At 41.9% G+C, this 23012-nt stretch overlaps 1 protein-coding gene across 7 annotated transcripts in view; it reads left to right on the top strand.

Moving 5' to 3' along the window:
• Nucleotides 1–23012, top strand: part of fut10 (fucosyltransferase 10) — a 357225-nt gene that overhangs the window by 124964 nt on the left and 209249 nt on the right. For 2 of the 7 annotated variants that reach the window (XM_073042540.1, XM_073042532.1), the window contains one exon: nucleotides 19293–19676. The exons of 1 other annotated variant lie outside the window; for it this stretch is intronic. In XM_073042540.1, coding sequence (XP_072898641.1) covers nucleotides 19293–19547 — 255 coding nt within the window. In that variant the 3' untranslated portion in view covers nucleotides 19548–19676. Of the gene's footprint in view, nucleotides 1–7428; nucleotides 7489–18011; nucleotides 18157–19292; nucleotides 19677–23012 lie in introns of those variants that run through there. 4 more of the 7 variants (XM_073042534.1, XM_073042536.1, XM_073042542.1 and 1 more) reach the window with 4 other exon arrangements.

Here is a 23012-nt window from a genome sequence, read left to right as displayed (position 1 = left end):
GAAAATTGATTCACCTGTTTGTATAGTTGATGTAATTATAGGTTTATTGATTATAGGACCCATATGAGGTTACAGTTATGTGGACAGCTGGTGGTGCAGTTAGGTTGTGCTCTGAAATGACAGTATGAGGGCGCTAGTGCCTCATTTCCAATCTTCCTTCCCAAGGTAGATTTGCCTGGAGGAATTCAGATAAGTATAGTTTATAAGTAACAGGTGCATGTGCACACACTGATGGCACAGCTATTTTTAGCTGGAATGTACAATGTTTTTAAATGCTCTGACGTTCTTTCCTGCAGGTGATGGCTGCCACTGTGGGAACATTTTGAGATTGGACTTCATTTGAGAGTCATTTGTCCAAATAACATTCACTGTCGCTGCGACTTCCAATGCAACCTAATCCACCTGAAATATGAAACTTGATAATAAATCGGCAGAGTATGTATTGTACATATGGGAGGGAGGAACTCAAAATGCCCTTTGGAACATTCTTTAAATAGCAGAGAAGACAAATAATGCTGTATTATCTTTGAGCTATGGGCTCATAGAGAAGGGGGGTTGCATTTGGCCCATTGTATCCGTGCCAGCTTTTTTATCCTGTTAGTTGCCAATCTTTAGTTTATTATTACAACACAAGGGGCAATCATTTAAAACTGAGATGCATAGCGATTTCTTCTGCAGAGGTGGTGAATCTCTGGAATTCCCCCCCAGAGGGTTGTAGAGGTTAGATTCTGGGAAGTATTTATGGAGCAGATAGATACATTTTTGAAAGAAGAGGCGAACTGAGGACTTTGGGGAATTAGCAGAGAAGAGGATCAGATCATCTAGTGAATAGTCCCAGCACCCTTGAAGACCCCTGTGGCCAACCGCTGCTTTTATTTCCAGGTGTTTGTTAAGTAGATAAGGGAAATACTTTCCTAACATATTTCAAATTTTCAAGCAGAATTTAGCAGCTTGTTATAAATATAATAAATATTACTGTTCGCCCCTTATATTTACATAAGTTTTCCTAAACCTGTATCTCTGTTGCAGATCCTTCTAATCAAATCCTGTTAAATTTCAAAATTGCTAATAATTTTAAAACTAATGCAGAGCAGACTCGATGGGCCAAGTGGCCTAATTCTGCTCCTGTGTCTTTTGGCCGAATTTGTTTTTCTTTCTAAATCTCCATGCATAACTGAAATTCCTCATTCCCACAACCTACATGCGCTTTCCTCACAATGATAATAATTTGTAGAGATAGCTGAAGCATTTACTATTTCAAGCAATTAACTTAAAGTAGAATAATCCTGACTGAAGTGGGAGAGTCTGATAGTAAATACAGTAAAAATAAGATGATTGTCTCTGTATGTGATCCAAGCTGATTTTATTAACAGATTTCTGAATAATTAGTAATAGCAGATTGTATTTTTATAATGTGTTTTACACAGCAACACCTTATGGCATTGTGGGATTCTTAGCAAACAAAATTTCACTGAGTCACATAAGGTGAAGATTGGTCAGTAGAGTATACCTTAAGGATGGTTTTAAAGGAGAAAATGAAGAAATGGAGGGAATCAGAGGATCAGGGAAATAGCTCTGGAACTCAGGCCAAAATAGCTCAAGTGGTGTTGAACAATTAAGGTTTGGGATGTAGAAAGAGGAAAGGGGGGAGAGAGAATATTTCATTATTTATCTCTCCTGCTATGTAAAGAATGTTGCAAAGGGAAGTCAAATAGGGTTAGGACATAAAATATTGAACAAAAGGGCACTAAGGAATATTGATGAACAGAGGGACCTTGGACTTCAAAGTGTACGGATCCCTGAAAGTGAAAGCTGAAGTAGATAAGGTGGTGAAGAGAGTATATTGCATAGTTGCCTTCATATATGAGGCTTAGAAAGTAAAAGTTGGTATGTTATGTTGCAACTTTACAATGCACATCTGGAGTATTGTGCCGGCCACCACACCAAAGGGAGGATGTGATTGTGCTGGAGAGGTGCAGGAAAGATTCACCAGGATTTTGCATGGAATTGAGAGCTTTATTTATTGAATTGAATCGAATTGACATTATTTCTTACATCCTTCACATACGTGAGGAGTAAAAATCTTTACATTACGACTCTGTCTAAATGTGCAATGTGCAATCATAGTAATTTATAATAAATAGAACAGTCAATGTAACATAGAATACACTCAAATCAGCGTGAGTTAGCCATTCTGATGGCCTGGTGGAAGAAGCTGTCCCAGGGCCTGTTGGTCCTGGCTTTTATGCTGTGGTACCATTTCCCAGATGGTAGCAGCTGGAATAGATTGTGGTTGGGGTGACTCGGTCCCCAATGATCCTACAGGCCCTTTTTACACACCTGTCGGTGTAAATGTCCTGAATCATGGGAAGCTCACAATTACAGATGCACTGGGCTGTCCACACCACTCTCTGCAGAGTGGTGTTGAGAAAAGAAATTGGACAGACTGTGCTTATTTTCCCGAAATAAAAGGTGCTAATGGTGATCTAATAGAGGCATGTAAAATAATAAAAGAAAAGAGATAAAGATAGAGAAAAGTTAGCTTCGTGTGTCACAAGTACATCGAAACATTTGCATTGAATCAAATCAAACCCACGAAGATTATTCTGAGCAGCCTGCAAGTGTTGCCATGCCTTCTGGTGCCAACATAGCATGCCCACAATTCATTGATCCTAACTGGCGCATCTTTTTTGGAATATGGGATGAAACTGGAGCATCCTGAGGAAAGCCCCACAGTCACATAGAGAACATACAAACTCCTTTCAGACAGCAGCAGGAACTGAACCCCAATCTTACAGCTGGCACTGTGAAGCAAAAGCATTAACTACTATGTTACTATGACGCCCACCGATAGGGTAGATAATCGGATTCTTTTTCCCCATGATAGGGTTACTAAAAGCAAGAGGACATAGTTTTAAGGTGAACGGAAGGAGTTTTAAAGGGGAATTTGAGGGGAACAATTTTTATATGGAGAATAGTTGAAGCAGTGCATACGAGCTCAATTTCAACATTTTACAGAAGTTTGGATCAGTATATGGATGGTAGGGGGTTGGAGGGCTATGTTCCAGTGCAGGTTGATGGGAGTAGGCAGGTTAAATGGCTCAGCACTGAGCAGAAGGGCCGAAGGGCCTGTGTCTATGCTGTGACTCCGTGACTCTATTTGGAGCTCACTGCTAGAGAAGGTGATGGAATCAAATGCAATCACTGCATTTAATAAACATTCAGACAGGCAATTAAACGGGCAAAGCATAGAAAGGTACTGACCTGATGCAGACAAATGGGATTTGTGTAGAGGAGCAAAAAGCGAAACAGATGTGATGACCTGAAGCGCCCTTTCAGTGCTGTACAACTGTATGATGATCAAAGCACAAATAGAGTTGCCTTCGCCTCTGATGGAGGAAAGTAGAAACCTATCCCTTATTAGTTCTGCTGCTTTGAACATTATACATTTTTGTACATTCTGTTGCTAACCAGCTAAAGCGGATGTCTCATGGCAGAAAATATAAATGATTTGTCTTTACTGGGATCGCATAAATGCGTGTTGTCACCACCAAATAATTGCTCAGCCAATGTTTCCTGAACCGTTTATGTGGGTTGGAAATGAAATTGTTGGTGTCAAGGAAGATAAATTACTTTTTCTCCCCCCCCCCCCCCACCCCCAATTCCATTTAAGCAGATCAATAACCAGAAGGGGAAGATATCAAGGCTGTGGTGCGGTCTAGCTGGCTGCTCTACACAAATGGAATTTAGGACATTTGAAGAAAAAGGAAGCAAAGCTCTGGGGAAAAGGGGTGGAGGGTGAAACTCAGGTTTAGATGAATGGATAGAGCCAGAAGCTACAACTCCAGTGTTTAAGGTTACATAATGCACGTAATTACCTAACAAAGTCTTAAGCACCTCAGCAACAGCACTTTTGTTAGAAGTTTGTGAGTTCAAGCCCCAGACCAACGATGTGAACACACAATACTTTTTGTACAACACCGTCAAACATGTTAGTATTTGAGATTCCTGCCTATTTGTTTAGAATTGCAGAGGATATTTCCAGGTGTGCTGCCCAATATGTATTCCATCACAAAATGGATTAATTGGTTGTTAGCCTCAGAGGCACATGTGCTGTGCACAAATTGATTTCTATTTATGAAAAAATACCAATAACTACAGTCCAAAAGTTAATCTTTTCCAGAGTCAATCGTAGGCTCAGTGTGACTGTATCATTGACAAGGTTTAGCTAAGCACTAAGCATCTGAAGAAATAAGTTCCTTCAGATTTTATTTGGCCCAGGTTCCTCAATGACTAAATCCTGCTCTACTGCTGAAACTGGTTTCTATTTAGGTCAGACTAAACAGTTGAGCTCAGTGGAAAGGACACTGGAAAAGTCCTTGATCTGTCGAGACTGAAGTTGTTTGGCAGCTCTGGAGAAAAAAAGTACATTTTGATTATTGTATTATCTTAATTAGTCAATTTTGTGATAGCAGGGGGATAAATACATTCAGTAAAGCTCTGTAATCCAGCACATTCAAGACTATGCTGATACCAGATGCAATTCGATATACCAACAGATTTTAATGCATTTGTTAAAGATGTTATGCATTACTACAATAAAGTTTCCAATGAATGTGGTAAGTTAAATGGGAGCCCATGGAATAAAGCCCTGGAGAGGTTAAAGTGTATACAGGAATCAGAACCTCAGAGAATTTCAAGGGAGCATGGGAACCAGAGCCCTTGTAAGTTTAAAGGGAATGTGGGAAGCAGGCATGGTGAGTTCAAATTAAATTTATTATCGAAGTATATATATATCACCATATTCAACCTGGAGATTCACTTTCTTGTGGGCATACTCAGTAAACCCAAGATATGGACTGAGAAATGGCAGATGGTGTTTAACCCAGATAAATGAGAGGTGATATGCCTCGGTAGGGCAAATACAAGGAGACAATACATCTTTAAGGGCAAGGTCCTAGCAGTATTGCTAAGCAGAGAGATCTTGGGATCTAAGTTCATAGTTCTTTGAAAGTGGTTACGAAGGCTTATGGGATGCTTGCTTTTATTAGTCAAGGCATTGAGTTCAAAAGTCAGAAGGTTATGTTACAACTTTATAAAACTCCGGTTAGGCTAAGTCTGGAGTACTGCATACAGTTTTGGTTGCTCGACCATTGGAAAGATGTTGAGGCTTTAGCAAGGGTGCAGAGAGGGATATGGACATGGTGTAGGTGGGAAGGATTAGTGTTTGGGAGTTTTTGATTTGCTTTTGAGCTGGTTCAGCACAACATTGTGGGTTGAAAGGCCTGTTCCTGTGCTGTACTCTTCTGTATTCTATATTCTAATTCATGAAAGACTGCACCCATTAGGATGTGCAGACAGTGTGCTAAAGAAAACAAACTACAAATACAAAAGGAAAAAGAAATAGTAAGAAGAAATAAATAAGCAATAAGCATTATGAACATGTGATTAAGAATCCTTGAAAGTGAGTCTATAAGTTGTTCAAAGATGGGACGAGTGAAGTTATCCCCACTGTTTCAAGAGCATGGTGGTGTGGTACAAGAGCATGAAGCTCCTCTACATTATTCCTGATGACAGCATGGCCTGGGTAGTGGGGGTCCTTGGTGGATGCAGCTTACCTGTGATAGTGCTCCTTGTAGATGTGCTCAGTGGAGGGAAGGGCTTTACCTGTGATGGGCTGGGCCATATCCATTAGTTTTTGTAGGACTCTACATTCAAGGCACTGGTGTTCCATATCAGGCCACGATGCAAGCACTCAATATACCCTCCACCACACATCTATAGAAGTTTGTTAAAACTTTAGACATCATGCCAAATCGTCTCAAACTTCTAAGGAAGTGAGGTGCTGCTGTGCTATCTTCATAATTGCACTTACGTGCAGGGCCCAGAACAGATGCTCTGAAATGAAAACATCGAGGAATTTCAAGTTGCTGATGCTCTTAACCTTTGTTCTCCTGATGAGGACTGGCTCCTGGACCTCTGGTTGCCCCCTCCTGAAGTCAATGATTAGCTCCTGCTAGATTTTCAATCTCCCTCCTATATGCTGATTTTAGGTTGACAGTGGTACATGCAACCTAAAAGCGTAGCACGAATTCCTGAACGGGTCCATTACTCCTCACCGATGAAAGCGTAGCACGAATTCCTGAACGGGTCCATTACTCCTCACCGATGAAAGCGTAGCACGAATTCCTGAACGGGTCCATTACTCCTCACCGATGAAAGCGTAGCACGAATTCCTGAACGGGTCCATTACTCCTCACCGATGAAAGCATAGCACGAATTCCTGAACGGGTCCATTACTCCTCACCAATGAAAGCGTAGCACGAATTCCTGAACGGGTCCATTACTCCTCACCGATGAAAGCTCTGAGCAGGATTGAAATTGATGGGGATGAGAGCGGAAGGTGAGTGGGTGTTCATCACCGTCTGCCTGCATTTGACTGGTTTCCCTCTCCCTTTGGTCGCAGCTAATGGAGGAAGGCGCGGGAGTCTTTCGGACACTGCAAGGTTTGATTGGTGCCACTCGTGGCTGTGGATTCATTTTGGAGAGCTCTGCGGTTCATGTGACATGTGTTTCTGGTTACTTGGTTTTTGATATTTTTGTGTGATTTGATCAGGGCGCTTTGGCGCAGGCTAGTCCTGCGGTCTGCGGCCAATGAATGACAGAGTGCTAAACTGAACTGAACTGAACACCCTTACACTGTTTTGAAAACTCTGCAGTTTGATGTTTAATATTCTGTATGTTGTTTGCTCACATTTTGCTGTTAGTGATGCACCATCAATAACTCACGCTGAGACTTAGGAAGCGAGATATTGGCTTTTATTGACTGGAAGAATAAACAGCACTACATCCTGGGGAAAATGAGGGAGAGCAGCAGCCCACAGTCGCCTTTATACAGGGGTCTGTGGGAGGAGCCACAGGAGCAGTCAGACAGGTATATCTAGTTCACCACAGTTAGTATGATTTGTTCTTTTTCTGGCGTGTAGAGTTTTGATGGTGTTCCTTTGTTTTGTGGTTGCCTTGGAGAGGATGAATTTCAGGCTTGTGTACTGTAGCATACTTCGATAATAAATCTACTTTGAACCTTTGAATCATCTCCACATTTGATTTGGCGAATGCCAGTGGTGTCATCAGCAAGCTTAAATATGGCATTGGAACTTCATAGTGATAGGTATAAAGTTCATAGAGCAGGGGGCTAAGCACACAGCCCTGTGGAGCATCTGTGCTAATAGAGATTGCGGAGGAGATGTTGTTGCTAATCTGACCAGGCTGGGGTCTGCAAATGATGAAATCAAGGATTCAGTTGCACAAGGAGGTATTGAGGCCAAGGTCTTGAAGTTTATTGATTAGTTCTGAGGGGATAATAGTGTTGAATGCCAAGCTGTATTCAATGACAAGCATCCTGATGTATGCATCTTTCCTGTCCAGGTGTTCGAGAGTTGAGTGAAGAGCTAATGAAATGGCATCTGCGATGGACCTTTTAGTCTGGTAGGCAAATTGGAGCGGATCCGAGTAGGACTTAATGTGTTTGATCACCAACCTCTCAAAGCACTTGATCACAGTGGATGCAAATGCTGCTAGATGATAGTCAGTGAGACTGGAACCACTTTCTTCTGAGGCCCCTGCTTGAAATAATATGCTGGTGAGTTGAGAGGGAGCATGCAAATTGGGGCCGTAGTCAGTTTCAAGGGCGTGTGTGAACCAGGGTTGTGGTCGGTTTCAAGAGAGCTTGAAAACTGGGGACCTGGTTAGTACAAAGGGAGCATGAATCAGGGCCCTGATGAGTTAGAGTGTCAGGTTTTGTTGCAGCTGCACTCAAATATTCCATCAGGCTTGTGTCACGTGGAATGCAGGAAAGGTTTGGGGTGTCAGGAGTTAAGTCACTCACTGCTGAATATATAACATCAAGTCAAGTCAAGTCACCTTTACTGTCATTTCGACCATAACTGCAGGTACAGTACATAGTAAAAATGAGACAACGTTTTTCAGGACCATGGTGTTACATGACACAGTACAAAAACTAGACTGAACTACATAAAAAAAACACAGAGAAAGCTACACTAGACTACAGACCTACACAGGACTGCATAAAGTGCACAAAAACAGTGCAGGCATTACAATAAATAATAAACAGGACAATAGGGCAAGGTGTCAGTCCAGGCTTCGGGTATTGAGGAGTCTGATAGCTTGGGGGAAGAAACTATTACATAGTCTGGTCGTGAGAGCCCGAATGCTTCGGAGCCTTTTCCCAGACGGCAGGAGGGAGAAGAAATTGTATGAGGGGTGCATGGGGTCCTTCATAATGCTGTTTCCTTTGCGGATGCAGCGTGTAGTGTAAATGTCCGTGATGGCAGGAAGAGAGACCCCGATGATCTTCTCAGCTGACCTCACTATCCGCTGCAGGGTCTTGCGATCCGAGATGGTGCAATTTCCGAACGAGGCAGTGATGCAGCTGCTCAGGATGCTCTCAATACAACCCCTGTAGAATGTGATGAGGATGGGGGGTGGGAGATGGACTTTCCTCAGCCTTCGCAGAAAGTAGAGACGCTCCTGGGCTTTCTTTTTTATGGAGCTGGTGTTGAGGGACCAGGTGAGATTCTCCGTCATGTGAACACCAAGGAACTTGGTGCTCTTTACAATCTCTACTGAGGAGCCGTCGATGTTCAGCGGGGAGTGGTCGCTCCATGCCCTCCTGAAGTCAACAACCATCTCTTTTGTTTTGTTCACACTAAGAGACAGGTTGTTGGCTCTGCACCAGTCCGTTAGCCGCTGCACCTCCCCTCTGTAAGCTGACTTGTCGTTCTTGCTGATGAGACCCACCACGGTCGTGTCATCGGTGAAGTTGATGATGTGGTTCGAGCTGTGTGTTGCAGCACAGTTGTGGGTCAGCAGAGTGAACAGCAGTGGACTGAGCACGCAGCCTTGGTGCTCAGTGTTGGAGATGCTGCTCCCGATCCGGACTGACTGAGGTCTCCCAGTCAGGAAGTCTAGGATCCAGTTGCAGAGGGAGGTGTTCAAGCCCAGTAGGCTCAGCTTTCCAATCAGTTTCTGATTGCAATCTGATTCCAATCTGATCTGCTGTAGGGAGCCTGGGCATTTATTGATAGGGACCTCGCATTTACTCTTCTCACTTCACTAATTCTAAAACCAAAATTTAAGCTGGGCTGCTACAGACAACATAGAGTAAAAATTGACAAATGTGCTAGCTGGGCTAGTAACTGAACTAACTCACAGTAACAACAGTGAATCCAATCTTTACAAGTGTTGATCTCTTTGCTAAATGCAGGGTCTTTACTTCTGAACAATTACTAATGGACTTCCAATGAATAGAAGTGGTCATCTGCTTCATTTGCTTCAGATTCTTCTGTGGTTAGCAATGAAGGAAAATGTGTCAGTTGTGTATATCAAGCTGATAGCATCTAGTGTGTTTGCCTTTCTCATTGCCCCCTTAGCCTCGATGACTGACTCCCCACTTCCTCCATTCCACCTGGTTAACTCCACTTCACTGTAAACTCCCACCACATTGTCCAATCCAATGGAGATTCACAAGAGTTGTTTACTTATTAAAGAAAGAGGCTATTTGGCCATAGACTCCATGCATATTCCTAGAAGGACAATCTAATCAATCCTTCATCTTATTCCCTGCACCACTTTATAGGGTCCGAGTGGTCCTGATGTGACCTCAGAACAAGTAGATTTGCTCCAAGTACCAAAACTTCTTATCTCAATTCCGTTTGGACTGAACCATTCGTTTGTCCTGTATTCCAAGAATATTTAATCTTTTAGGGAATTTTAGCTGTAACATCTAAATTGGTAGTGGACAATTTTGTCGGTTAATTGAAAATGAAGTGTTAATTTTGCAATCGTTTTCAGTCTTAACTAATATCTAAGCTGTCAATAATGAATTTTAAACTGTTCTGCACCAGGTTTGTTCTGATGAGTCAACAAACAGGTATATTTTGGGAGTGAAAGGGAGTAGGCAAAAATTGATAAGGATGCTGGTAACAGATGAATCACAGCACTACCATTTGTCAGTTGATCACTTTGTTCTTTGAGAAATTTTTCAACAGTTTTATTCTCCAATTTTAGTACCTCCTGTGCAACAGATGTGCATCTGTTTCTGAAAAACAATAATCATCTCAAAGAGACCATCACTGCATGGTCCCTGCTAGAACATTACTATAGCTAAGCAATATCTTACCAAGAAACACGAACCAGCTCCTCGACCAGAAGAAATTATAGAGCTGAAGGAAGTACAAGGGTCTGGGCCAATAGAAACCGCAGGCCAAAAGATTTGATGGATCTGTGTAAGGAGAAAGGGCATAAGCAATCAGAGAAAAATGAGGTTGTGTGAAGTAAATGAGCTTGGTCTGTGTCAGTGGTCTCGAGTTAATAACTATCGTGCCCCACCAACTCTAGGAAGAACAGCAGAGTTACAGAAAAATCACAACACAAAAGGAAGCCAAACTGTCTCCATGCTGAGATTTTGGAGCAGCACAAATCTGAACTTGGATTGAGAAAGTTGTAACCCATTTGTTTAGTATTGTTTGTTTCGAGGGGCCTGTTATTAGTTTCAGCAACAGAGGCAGCAGTGTTTGTTCATTCTGGACAAGTTTAGTAAAACTCAATTAATCTAGCACACTGTTGACCTTCGTGGTGCTGAACAAACAAACTTTTTTGGATTATTTGATGTTATTCTTATTAATACCTTAAACCAGTTTTCATTTACTTATTTTTAGATCTTACACAGTATAATAATTCTTTCAGTCACTCTAGGTCTGGGTACAAGGTGCTACTGAGTTCCAAGGGAGCATGAAAATTAGTGACCATTGAGCAAAAATACCATAAGACATAGGAGCAGAATTAAGCCATTTGGCCCATCGAGTCTGCTCCACCATTCAATCATAGCTGATCTTTTTATCTCCTCCTCAGCCACTCTCCCCAAACTTCTCCCCATAACCTTTGATGCTGTGTCCAATCAAGAGCCTATCAAGCTCTGCCTTAAATGCACCAAACCACCTGGCCTCCTCAGCTGCCTGTGGTAATAAATTCCACAAATTCACCACTCTCTAGCTAAAGAAATTTCTCCGGATCTCAGTTTTAAATGGATGCCCCTCTATCCTGAGGCTGGGCTCTCTTGTCCTAGACTCCCCCACCATGGGAAACATCCTTTCCACATCTACTCTGAATAGGCCTTTCAACATTCTAAATGTTTCAATGAGATCCCCCCTCATCCTTCTATATTCCAGCGAGTACTGACCCAGAGCTATCAAATGTTCCTCATATGATAACCCTTTCATTCCTGGAATCATCCTTGTGAACCTCCTTTGGACCCTCTGCAATGCCAGTACATCTTTTCTTAGTTGAGGAGCGCAAACCTGTTCTCAATATTCAAGGAGATACCTCACTAGTGCCTTATAAAGTCTCAGCATCACATCTCTGCTCTTGTATTCTAGACCTCTTGAAATGAATGCTAACATTCCATTTGCCTTCCTCACCACCATCTCTACCTACAAGTTAACCTTTAAGGTGTTCTGCACAAGGACTCCCAAGTACCTTTGCAACTCAGATTTCTGGATTTTCAACTCTTTAGAAAATAGTCTGCACATTTATTTCTAATTCCAAAGTGCATGACCATGCTTTTTTATCAACTGTCCTATCCTGAGTCCCTTCACTCTGGCTCCTACCCCCCTACCAAATTAGCTTAAATCCTCCCAACAGCTCTAACAAACTTGTCTGCGAGAATATTGGTTCCCCTCGGGTTCGGATGTAACCCATCACCTTTGAACAGGTCATACCTTCCCCAGAAGAGATCCCAATTATCCAAGAACCTGAAGCCCTGTCCCCTGCACCAGCTTCTCAGCCACGCATTAATTTTTAAAATCATCCTGTTTCTACCCTCACTGCCACATGGCACAGGCAGCAATCTGGAAATATCTACCTGGGAGGTCCTGCTTCTCAGCTTTCTGCCTAACTCACTAAATTCTCGTTTCAGGACCGCTTTGCTTTTCCTTCCTATGTCATTGGTACCGATATGTACCAAGACATCTGGCTCCCTCTCCAAAATGTTGTGGATGCAATCGGAGACATCTCTGATCCTGGCACCTGGGAGGCATTTGGGTGTCTCATTCACATCCACAGAATCCCCTATTTGTTCCCCTGACTATTGAGTCCCCTATCACTACTGCTCCCCTCTTCTCCCACTTCCCCTTCTGCACCACAGTGCTAGTCACCCGGTCTCAGTGGCATTTCCCTGGGAGCTCATCCCCCACAACAGTATCCAAAATGGTATACCTATTTTTGAGGGGAATGGCCACAGGGGTGCTCTGTGCTAACTGCCTATTCACATTTCCATTTCTCCTGACAGTCACCCAGCTACTCACCTGCAACTTCGGGGTGACTACTTCTCTGTAACCGATCGATTATCTCCTCACTCTTCCGTACAAGCAGAAGGTTATCCAGCAGCTCCCGATCCCGAAGACGATCTTCAAGGTGCTGTAGCTGGATGCACTTCATTCAAATGTAGTTGCCTGGGAGACTGTGGCAGAGTCCGGCAGAGAGAACCCAGAACATCCGGCAGAGAGAACCCAGAACAGCCATTCACTAGACTAGGTGCAGTAAGAGAGAGAAAAAGGGGAACCTTAACAGAAGCTTACCCAGAGCCACTGCTTCTTTCAAGTGGAAGCCTCCTTTGAGCTGAAGTCTGACGCTCCTACTCCCAACAGTGGCTGCCCCAACAATAGCCACCCCGCTTGTCCCTCTGTACTTTTAAACAAGCGTTGTGAACCTGCGAGAAGCCTCATCGCCGTGGCCTGCTTTTGCTGCTGATTGGGCTGTCAGGATGTGGAGACTGTGGGGTAAAGGCCTCCTGGATGGCAAGGAAAAGCAGCCTCTGGTGAACCAGAATAGTCAGGTAGCTGATTACCACTCATCTGCTGCATTACTTTGGTTGTTGGCTGAAGTGTCCTCATTCACCTTGTGCAGGGTTCAGTAATATAGAACATAGTACAGTAGAGCAGTACAGCACAGGACGTCCCTGGTCCCACGATGTTATGCCAACATATATAAACATACTCCATAATCAAACTGACCTCTCCCTATGTTGTGGGCTCTCCTTTTATTATTTTATCCATGTGCCTACCTAAGAATCTCTTAAACGTCCTGAAAGTACCAATCTCAACCACCATCCCTAGCAATGGATTCCAGGCAGTATTGCTCTCTGTGTAAAAAATTCTCTCTCTGACATCTCCCTTAAACTTCCCTCCACTGACCTTAAAAACATGTGCGCTGGTGTCAGTCTTTACCGCCCTGGGAAAAAGATGCTGGCTGTCCACTCTGTCTGCACCTCTTACAATCTTATAAAATTGCCTCCCATTCTCTTTCACTCCATAGAGAAAAGCTCTAGCTTACTCAAAATGCAAGATTAAAATTTCCAATTATCACTAACGATGGTTGTATATTTGGGAGATGTGTTCCCATCTTTGGAAGGGCTAGTGTGCAGAGAGGACAAGTTGTGGAGCCAACCGTAACAAACTGCTTTCTCAGTGTAGCAACAATCTAATCAAATGGACCCTATAAACCCTGTAGGAATGGTCGCTTTCAAAAGATATTTTTTTCTGATTTAAGTGAAAAGTTATTTCTGGAATGTGCCTTGGTTTCTGGTGGCTTTGCATATCATGCCTGTACAGGTCCCAGGAACTTTTGTCCTTTATAGCAGCGTGCCATTGTGGAATCCATGCAAGTGCCAGCACAGCCATAGGCTATACAAGGACCTTCATTTCATGTGCTGACACCAGTTCACTGATTAACCCATCTCAGCTTTCAGCCTCCCCTTCATCTTGCCTTTCACAATACAACAGCAGAATGGAATTCCTGAATATGTTTTAGTTCTGTTTAAAGGCATTTTCTTCCTTTTCTTTTGTTTATGAAGTGGTAAATAGCATTTCAGAGTCAGATTACCACAGGGGTTGGTGGAAGTCAAGCCAAGAAGTTCTGTGCAAACTTAGGCCACCAGATAAAATGTCCTCTAATGCAGAAACATTGCAAGGAACAAAATGATCCAGCACATGAAATTATCAGGTGATTTGTTTCATTGACTATGTAAATAACCATAAGACTAATTTATTCCAGCATTTGACTATATAATTGTATTTGAAGTCGAGGTCCATTTGGTAGCATTCTCACCTCTGCACAGGTTGGTTCTCGGTTTGTCTTGCATCCTAGTGACTTGGGACAAACACAGTGCAGTGGTGAGAGACTGCTGCAGTATCAGGGTGCCTGCATTTGGGTCAGAAGCTTCCCTAAGTACCCCAACTTCCCCCTCAGTTGGAACTGATAGACTCCATGACACAATTCTGAGAAGTGGTAGAGCTGTGGACTTTGCGTGGTCCATCATGAAAACAAACTTCCCCTCCGTGGGCTTTATGTGTACTTCTCGGTGCCTTGAGAAAGCAGTCCTCATGATCAAAGGGTCCTCCCACTCCAGTATTCTCTCTTCTTTCTCCCCCCCCCCCACTTCCATCAGACACAAGACACAAAAGCTTGACACCATGCACCACTAAGCACAAGGACAGCCTCTATGGCCAGTGTCACGAGACTATTGAGCAGATCTCTTGTACAATAAAGATGATCTTTTGACCTCACAATATACCCCATTGTAGCCTTCATCCTTTATTGTCTGCACTTTCTCTGTAACATTAACACTAGATTATGGATCGTGTTAATTGTTCTGTTATTGCTTTTACCTTGTATTACCTCAACTTACTATGTTTTGAAATGATCTGTATGGATGGTATGCAATATTAAGTTCTTCAATGTATCTGAGACAATTAATAATTTTCAATTGCCAATCTTTTTTACCACATCAATATCACCTACCTAACTGCAGCTCCTACCAGAGAGTAGTGACAAGATATCAGGCGCAGAGGAATACCACCATATATAGGTCTGGTGCCGGGTTGCTTACCATCTTTACTTGGAATTAATAGCTGTTCCTTCGTTTTCACTGGGTCTGAATCCTGGAGCTCTCTCTCCAGCGTGCATCGTAATAGATCCCTATCCCTTCTTCTGAAAAAACCACTTCGGATCAAGGGCGACTTGCTTTCTCTGTGGCTTTGTGGGTTCTGAGGTGGTCAGTGTGAAAACAGTAAATTCTGCCACAGGTGGGGAGTTCCTTCACCAGAAGTACCACTGCAGTTTCAGAAATCAGCTCCACCGGCACTTTGTCCAGGACATTGGCTTTGCCAATGATGTAAAAAAAAGTTAAATATAGATTATTTGGTCATGATCAGATTGTTGTTTGTAGCAGCTTGCTCTGCATTTAATACATTTACTGTTGTCTAAACTTCCAAAGAAAGGGCTTTGGGACTTTATGACAGCTTATTGTGCATTAAATGCTATCTACTCTTCAAATGTAAAGGGCTTGAGGTATCTTGAAAAGATCATGATCATGTGACTAGAAATGCAAAGTCGTTTCTTTGAGATAGTGGTGGTTGTCTAGGGAACTTCTTTTATTTCAAAAATAAACATCATTCTTAAAAATATTTTTAAGAAATATAAAATAGTGCATGGTTTTCTTTGCATTCATAGTGCCACCCATTCATGGTACAACAGACAATCTGCTGAAGGAACTCAGCAGATTGAACAGCATCTGTTGCAGGGTTTTGACCCAAATCATCAACCGTTCGTTTCCATCCACAGATGCTGCTCAACACATCTAGTTCTTCCAAATGATTGTTTGTTGTTTCAGATTCCAGCAGCTGCACTCTCTTATGTCTTTATATATTCACAGTGTTGTCAAGTAATACATTCTCCATACAAAGTACCAACGCTGCTCAAGAAATCCATTTCACATGTTTGAGAGACTGATAAAAAGTGCCCTGCTCCTCAATGTGTAGTGACAGCAGGAACTTAGATTATGTTGTCCAGGAAACACGAAGTAAAGACACTCTTCATACCTCAATAACTGACTTGGCATAAATGCCCACCTGATGTTGACAGATCTCTACTGAGCTGGTCTCACAACCATTGCGAAGGATTATTTCTCCAGGAGTGGCTTGAGGATACAGGGATGCATTGCGTTCTGTTAGATACCAATGTGTAAGGCTGGACTGTATGAAATCACTCATCAGATTCATGGAAGACCCGGAGGGAAATATTATGACATTTTGCAACTTATAGGAAGTCCCCAACTTTTCATTATGTTGCATTCTTCACTGAAATTGAATCTGGTAATGCATGAAAACTTGGCCTTAAGCAAAATAGTTTCGAGGAACCTGTAAGTGCTTTGTGCAGCAGCACAATACTATTAAAGTCAAGAACGGGGACAAATGGCAAACATCTCACTGCTGTGTTCTATCATTCTATGGCCATGAGGACTCACACATCTTGCATCTTCCCCTCCATCATCAGATGTCTGAATAGACAGTGAACCAACCCATGAATTCTACCTCACTATTTTTGCTGTATTTATTTAATTTATGTGATTAAATAAGTTATTAAATTATTTTTAATTTAATTGAATTTTAATTGAATTTTTATATAGGCAGTTTATTTCTTACTGTAATTTATAGTTTTTTTGTATTGTAATGTACTGCTGCCGCAAAACAAATTTCATGAAATATGAATTAATCATAAACCTGAGTTTGATTCTCATTCTGAAATTCTTTACAAAGGCAGAAGGAGGCTGCCTCCATCTGTAAGAGAGTGATTGGCAGGTAACCGGGTAGTGGAGGGAGACCGAAGTACAGAGGAATAGGTGGGTTACAGAATCAAAGTTGGAAGTAAATTTATTATCAAAGTACATATATATCACCGTACACTACCCTGAGATTCATTGTCTTAGGGCATTGACAGTATATACAAAGAAACACAATAGAATCAATGGAAAATCACACAGAAGAAGACAAACAACCAACCAATTTGCAAAATGCAACCAGCTCTACAAATTCAAAAAAACAACAACATAATAACAATAAATAATAATTAATAAATATTGAGAATATGATGAAAAGCCTTTGATCTATTTTTTGTGGGAACAGTTCAGCGTTGGGGTGAGTGAGGTTCAAGAGCATGGTGATAGAGGAGTAATAACTGTTCCTGGACCTGATGGTGAGTCCTGAGGCTCCTGTACCTCCTTCCTGATGGCAACAGTGAGAAGAGGGCACGGCCTGAAAGGTGGGGGTCCTTGCTTTCCTACAACGCACTCCTTGTAAGTGTGCTCAGTAGTAGAGCGGGCTTTACCCATGATGGACTGAGCTGCATCCATCACATTTTTAGGCTTTTCATTCAAGGGCGCTGGTGTTTCCATACCAGGCCTTGATGCAACCAGTCAGTGTACTCTCCACCGCACAGCTATAGAATTTTCTCAGTTTTAGATAGCTATAGAAGTTTCCCAAAGTTTTGGATGACATGCTAAATCTTAACAAACTTTTAAGTTAAAGACACTATCATGCTTTCTTTGTAACAGCAGTTACAGATCCTCTAAAATAATAATGCTGAGAAATTTGAAGTTGCTGACCCTCTCCACCTTTGATTCCCCGATGAAAGCTGGCTCGTGGAGATCTGGTTTCCTCCTCCTGCAGTCAATAATCAGCTCTTTGGTCTTACTGACATTGAGTAAAAGGTTATCGTTATGGCTCCATTCAGCTAGATCTTCAATCGCTCTCCGATATGCTGATTTGTCAGCACCTTTGATTCGGCTGACAGTGGTATCATTAGCAAACTTAAATATGGTATTGGAGCTGTGCTTAGCCTCACAGTCATAAGTGAAAAGTGAGTGTAGCAGGGGGCTAAGTGCATAACCTTGTGGTACATCCGTACTGATGGAGACTGGTTACCAATCCAAACTGTCTGGGGTCTGCAAGTGGGGAAATCAAGGATCTAGTTGCCCAAGGAGGTACTAAAGCCTAGATATTGGAGCTTATTGATTAGTTGTGAGGAGATGATATTATTGAATGCACAGCTGTAGTCCACAAAGAGCATTCTGATGTACACATCTTCATTTTCCATAGTTGAGTGAAGAACCGATGAAATGGTACCTGCTGTGGACCTATTGTGAGAATAGACAAATTGGGGTGGATCCAAGTGACTCCTCAGCCAGGAGTTTCGTACCAGTCTCACAGTGGATGTAAGTGCAACTGGATAATAGTCATTGAAGTAAGTTACCATGTTCTTCTTGTTCACTGGTATAATTGAAGCTTGAAACAGACTGCTGAAGTAAGAGGTTAAAGATAAGAGTGAACACTCCAGCCAGTTAATCAGCACAGGCCTTCAGTACTCGGCCAGGTGTTTTCTATGGGTTCACCCTCCAGAAGGTGTTCTCACATCAGCCTTAGAAACTGAAATCGCAGAGTAGTCAGGGGCTGTGTGTGTTCATGAAGTTATCTCCATGTTTTGGTGGTCAAAGTAAACATGAAAGACATTGAGCTCATGTGGGAGCAAAACGTTGTTGACACCTATGTCACTTTGTTTTACTTTGTAGCAGGGTGATAACATTCAAACTCCGCCACAGCTGTCAAGGACCCTTCTGTGACTCCAGTTTGGTCCACTTTGCATATGAGATGTCTTTCTGGAGGTCGTACTGGACTGCTTGTATTCTACTTGGTTACCTATTAGAAAAAACCTCTATGTTGCCACACATGGCACATTGCAAACTACGCACCACACAGGAGTTAACAATTCAGGCACCTTTGCTATTTACACATTGTTCTCAGCCACATTTTATTTGTTGTACTGAAACAAATGCAAAAGCAATTATCTTTGAGCTATTTTACTGAGGAATTTTGTTGTGTAGTTTGAAATGACCAGCTTGGAGAATCTGAACAGTTAGTCTCATTTAACCCACTACTGGGCTAAGCAGGTGGCTGCATGGACCTCCATATACCACATTAAATGAGTTAATATTGAAGAACCCTGCAGGCAGTGCAGTTAATTGAAGATTTGGCATTACAGACAGGCACAGCAGGTGAGCGGCAAAGATTAACAAGCTCTGTAATAGCCTGAGCCAAGAATATGTATTCATGTTTTGTTCCTGTCAATATGATATTCCTATTAGACCCCCAACATACAACAGTTTTTCCTTTAATATTCTCCATACCCACTTGCCACTGTTAGTATCATGTAGTATACAGAACAGCTACTATATACTAAATTGCTGTATAGTAAATGGAAATGTACAGTTACTGATCTATATATTTGCCAAGTATGCCCACAGAAACAGAATCTCAGGGTTATACTGTATGTGGTGACACGTATGTACTCTGATAATAAATTTGACTTTGACTTTGTTGCAGAGATTGCTACATCAAGCTACCAGAGAATGCAATTTCCTGACTCACGGCAGTCAACTTGGGAAGTCCCACATCACCAGGTTCAGGAACAGCCTCTTTCCTAACCGCCTTCAGATTCTTGAACTGATCTTCACAAACCTAATCCTACCTCAACAATGGAACACCACAGTTCACCTGCAGCACCACCATGGACTTCTTTCTAATTATGTCTTTGCAAGTTTTGCACATTCTTCACTGTTTTGGATAAGTTATGTATAATTTATATTTGGTGTGTTGTCTGAATCTACAAGCCTGTGATGCTGTTGCAAGCATGTTTTTTTAATTGTACCTGTACCTCACCATACTTATCCATATCATAATAAACTTCACCTGGTGATACTTTACTCAAAAGCAGTGATCACGATGCTTAGGGCAGTGGTTGATGTGCTAGGGGTATGGGTCTGAATGATAGTTAAGTTAAAGCTCTAATGAAGTTTTAGTGGAAGCTAGAGTCTTAAAAGCACGTGGTTCAGGACTGATAGGGTGCTGGAGTCATGGGTACTAGGACTTGGGGGTAGGTGGGGCAGAGGTATCAAGGGGAAATGGAAAAAGGATGGGCTATGATGAGGGAGAGAGCTAAGAGCTGACCTTCAGAAAAAAAATACATTGTCCCCAGCCCAGATGAAGAGTCTTGACCTGAAACATCGGATGTCCATTTCTCTCCATCTGATCTGCTGCGTTCCTTCAGTGTTTTGCATGTTGCTTCTAATTCCAGCATCAGCAGTCTCTTGTGTCTGCATTGCTCGTGTTTGTTGAACCCCATCTCATATTTCACATGATTCACTCTCAACTGTCCTAGGAAAAGGCTAGCCCAGCCAGGTACTTCAAAGGAAAGGGAGATGGGAAATATGTGCTGAAGGTTGCCAACAAAGCCCACATCCCATGAATGAATATAGAAAACATATTGTTTCCTACAAGAGAAGCACCAATGGAGATGCCAGATTGCCTTGTTTACAGTGGGAACCCAGTCCTTTTAATGCAAAATGTAAACAGGGAGTTGGATGCTATCTTCTGAATTAGATTTGCTTAGTACACGGGTTGGATTACTTACCCACTGACAGTAGTATTTTGTTGCATCATTTTCTGCTCCATGCTTTCAGCTAGATCAGTCCAGCCCAGCTAGTTACGTGTTTCTATAAACAATCAGGCAAACGTAAAGAAATATCAATTCTGTGATTTGCAGTCGCAAATTCTAAATTGCCCTAATATTGTAATGCACACTTTTGTGAAAGAAATCTGTAATGTTTACTTTGTAAATTTACATTCACCAGTTTAGAAATACAGATGAATTATTAAGCAATAGTTTTTATTAATAGTAGAGAGTGAAAAACCTGGAGTCAGTGTCAGTTAATGGATGTGTTTGTGGGGGGTGGGGATAGATTTGAAGGGAGACATTTGATTTTGGGTGGTTTAGCGTAAATGGGCTTTGCTATCCGGAAGTTCGTATCAAGACTTCTCCAGGTAAACACCTGCCTGATCCAAACATAATTCTGACCCAAGTTCAGAAATTCCAGAGTACCAAACCACTTCCCACTGACTCCTCCTGTGTACAGTTTTGGTTCCAAGCATAACATATCAAGGCAAAATCCGGATCCCAGCAGAAAATATTCCCCAATTAGATCAGTATTTTTGTTTAAAGAGCTATGGTCACCATTTTAGGTCAAGCCACACAGTGTTATGTTTGGATCAGAATGTTTTACAAGGAGGATGTGATACTTGACTACATCCTTCAAACCCAATCCACTTCCACATTTATTAGCGAGGAACAGTTGGATCTGATGAAGCCATACATACATAATCTGAGTTGTCATAGTCCTTGAGTGAGCATCCAGAATTTTCAATCTTAATGTTAGATTTTCAAGATTAGCTGTTTCTTTTTTTTAAGAGGAATCATCATTAAGAGCCGCCACAGTAGTGTAGTAGTTAATGTGACATCATTGCAGCTTGGGACATCATGTTCGGAGTTTACTTCCATCATTATCTGTAAGAGGTGTGTATGTCCTCCCCATGGTATGTGTGGGTGTTCTTTAGGCCCTCTGGTTTCCTCCCATAGTCCAAAGAGGTAATGGTTAACAGGTTAATTGGTCATTGTAAATTGTCCTGTGATTAGGCCAGAAGGGCCTATTCCTCACTGTATCTCTAAGTAAGTAAATGTAGGGTAGTAGGTTTTGTGGGATTACCACAGTATAGGTAGGAATAATGGTTAGTATCAACATGGTGGGCCAAAAGGCCTATTTCTAAGCTGTACATTTCTGTGACGCTATATTAAGGAATTGCCACTATCATCAAGGTAGCATTGACAAGGGGACTGGCCTGCAAATCAGGCTGATTTCCACAATGATGTTCAATTTCCGGGCCACAGTAGGAAGCCTTGCTGAGTGGCATATGCACTGGATTTTGACCTATGTTGCATATGTTCACTTTGCCTGCTCTAACTTAACCCCAGCCATACTGAATTTTGGAGCCCCTATGCTGGTGAGAGCTTCCTTATGGAAGCCTCCTGTTAACCAAGGAAAGGTGCATCACTGAGCTGCCTCTGGAACCTCTTCTTCGCAACCTCAAAATATTTGCTTCTGCAGTGGAGTGTGTACATATTTTGCTTTCAAAGATCTTGTTATGGTCCTCATCTCCATTGAAACCTCTGATATTTAAATCCTCAGACAGACTTCTAGTGGGACAGTGTGTATTTCAGGAACAGCAGGGAATTCCATTTATTGTCGATACAGACAATGTATGGCCTTTGTCCTGAGTGCTCTTTTCTAACTGGAAATGGGATGGAATGAGAACGCTCAGACCGTAGTCAAGATGATATCTCTTCAAAACTTTCAATGACTATGTTAGCAGATTGCAGTTCTGCAGGCCGTCATGTTAAAGTAGTGTCATAGCACAGAAGATATGTTAATTTTTCCAAACTAATTAATAGGCAGAGTTATAATTATAATCTAATTGTAGCCATCTTCTCAGGGACTGTTGTAGATTCATAATTTGAAGAAAGAATCCTTATGCTTCAAAATCAAATACTTGATGTGATACTATACACAGGTTCTGTGAGAATTAGACCATCCTATGATGCGGTAATTGCAGAAGTCCAAACAAGTGCTTGGTAGGGATTAAGTGGCTGGCGTAGCCTCAGCCACGCCATTGCGCAGCGGTGCCAAGTGGAGACCTGGTGGGAAACACTCCCAGCAGGCAATGGCAGAAGACCAACATTGCTTGATGCCCTACACTGGGGATCGTGCAAGTCTGTGGGGAAGGCGGTGTTTTAAGAAAATAAAGAATGAAAGTAAAGAAAAAATAAATAACTAAACTGGAAATTGTCATGGATCATTTGGCCAGCGGTCCAAAGAACAGAAAACTCAGTGAAGAACAGAATCACTATATTTACTATACAAGTTATCAAATCACCACTTTTAAGAAAATAAATGACTCAAATCTGCTCCTCCCAAGATATTTTTTCAATTATATTGGCCGTTATCTTAACAGAAATGTTATTTTTCTCTTTTCATAATCCACATTTCCCTTAATGTTCTTTGCAACTTTTAAACCTGGTAAGCAAATTCAAAGATGTGACAATAGTTGAGATGCAAAGTACCAGTATGGTTTAGTTTTTCCTTCCATTTAAACATGCCAAGGCATTTCCACTCACGAAATAGCACTTAAAATTGTGATGCACTAAGGACAAAA

This window comes from Hemitrygon akajei, chromosome 4 (genome assembly GCF_048418815.1).
Source record: "Hemitrygon akajei chromosome 4, sHemAka1.3, whole genome shotgun sequence".
Classification (NCBI taxonomy): Eukaryota; Metazoa; Chordata; class Chondrichthyes; order Myliobatiformes; family Dasyatidae; genus Hemitrygon; species Hemitrygon akajei.
The sequence above is the reverse complement of the archived record's forward strand: the minus strand, read 5'-3'. Positions and strand labels throughout refer to the sequence as shown.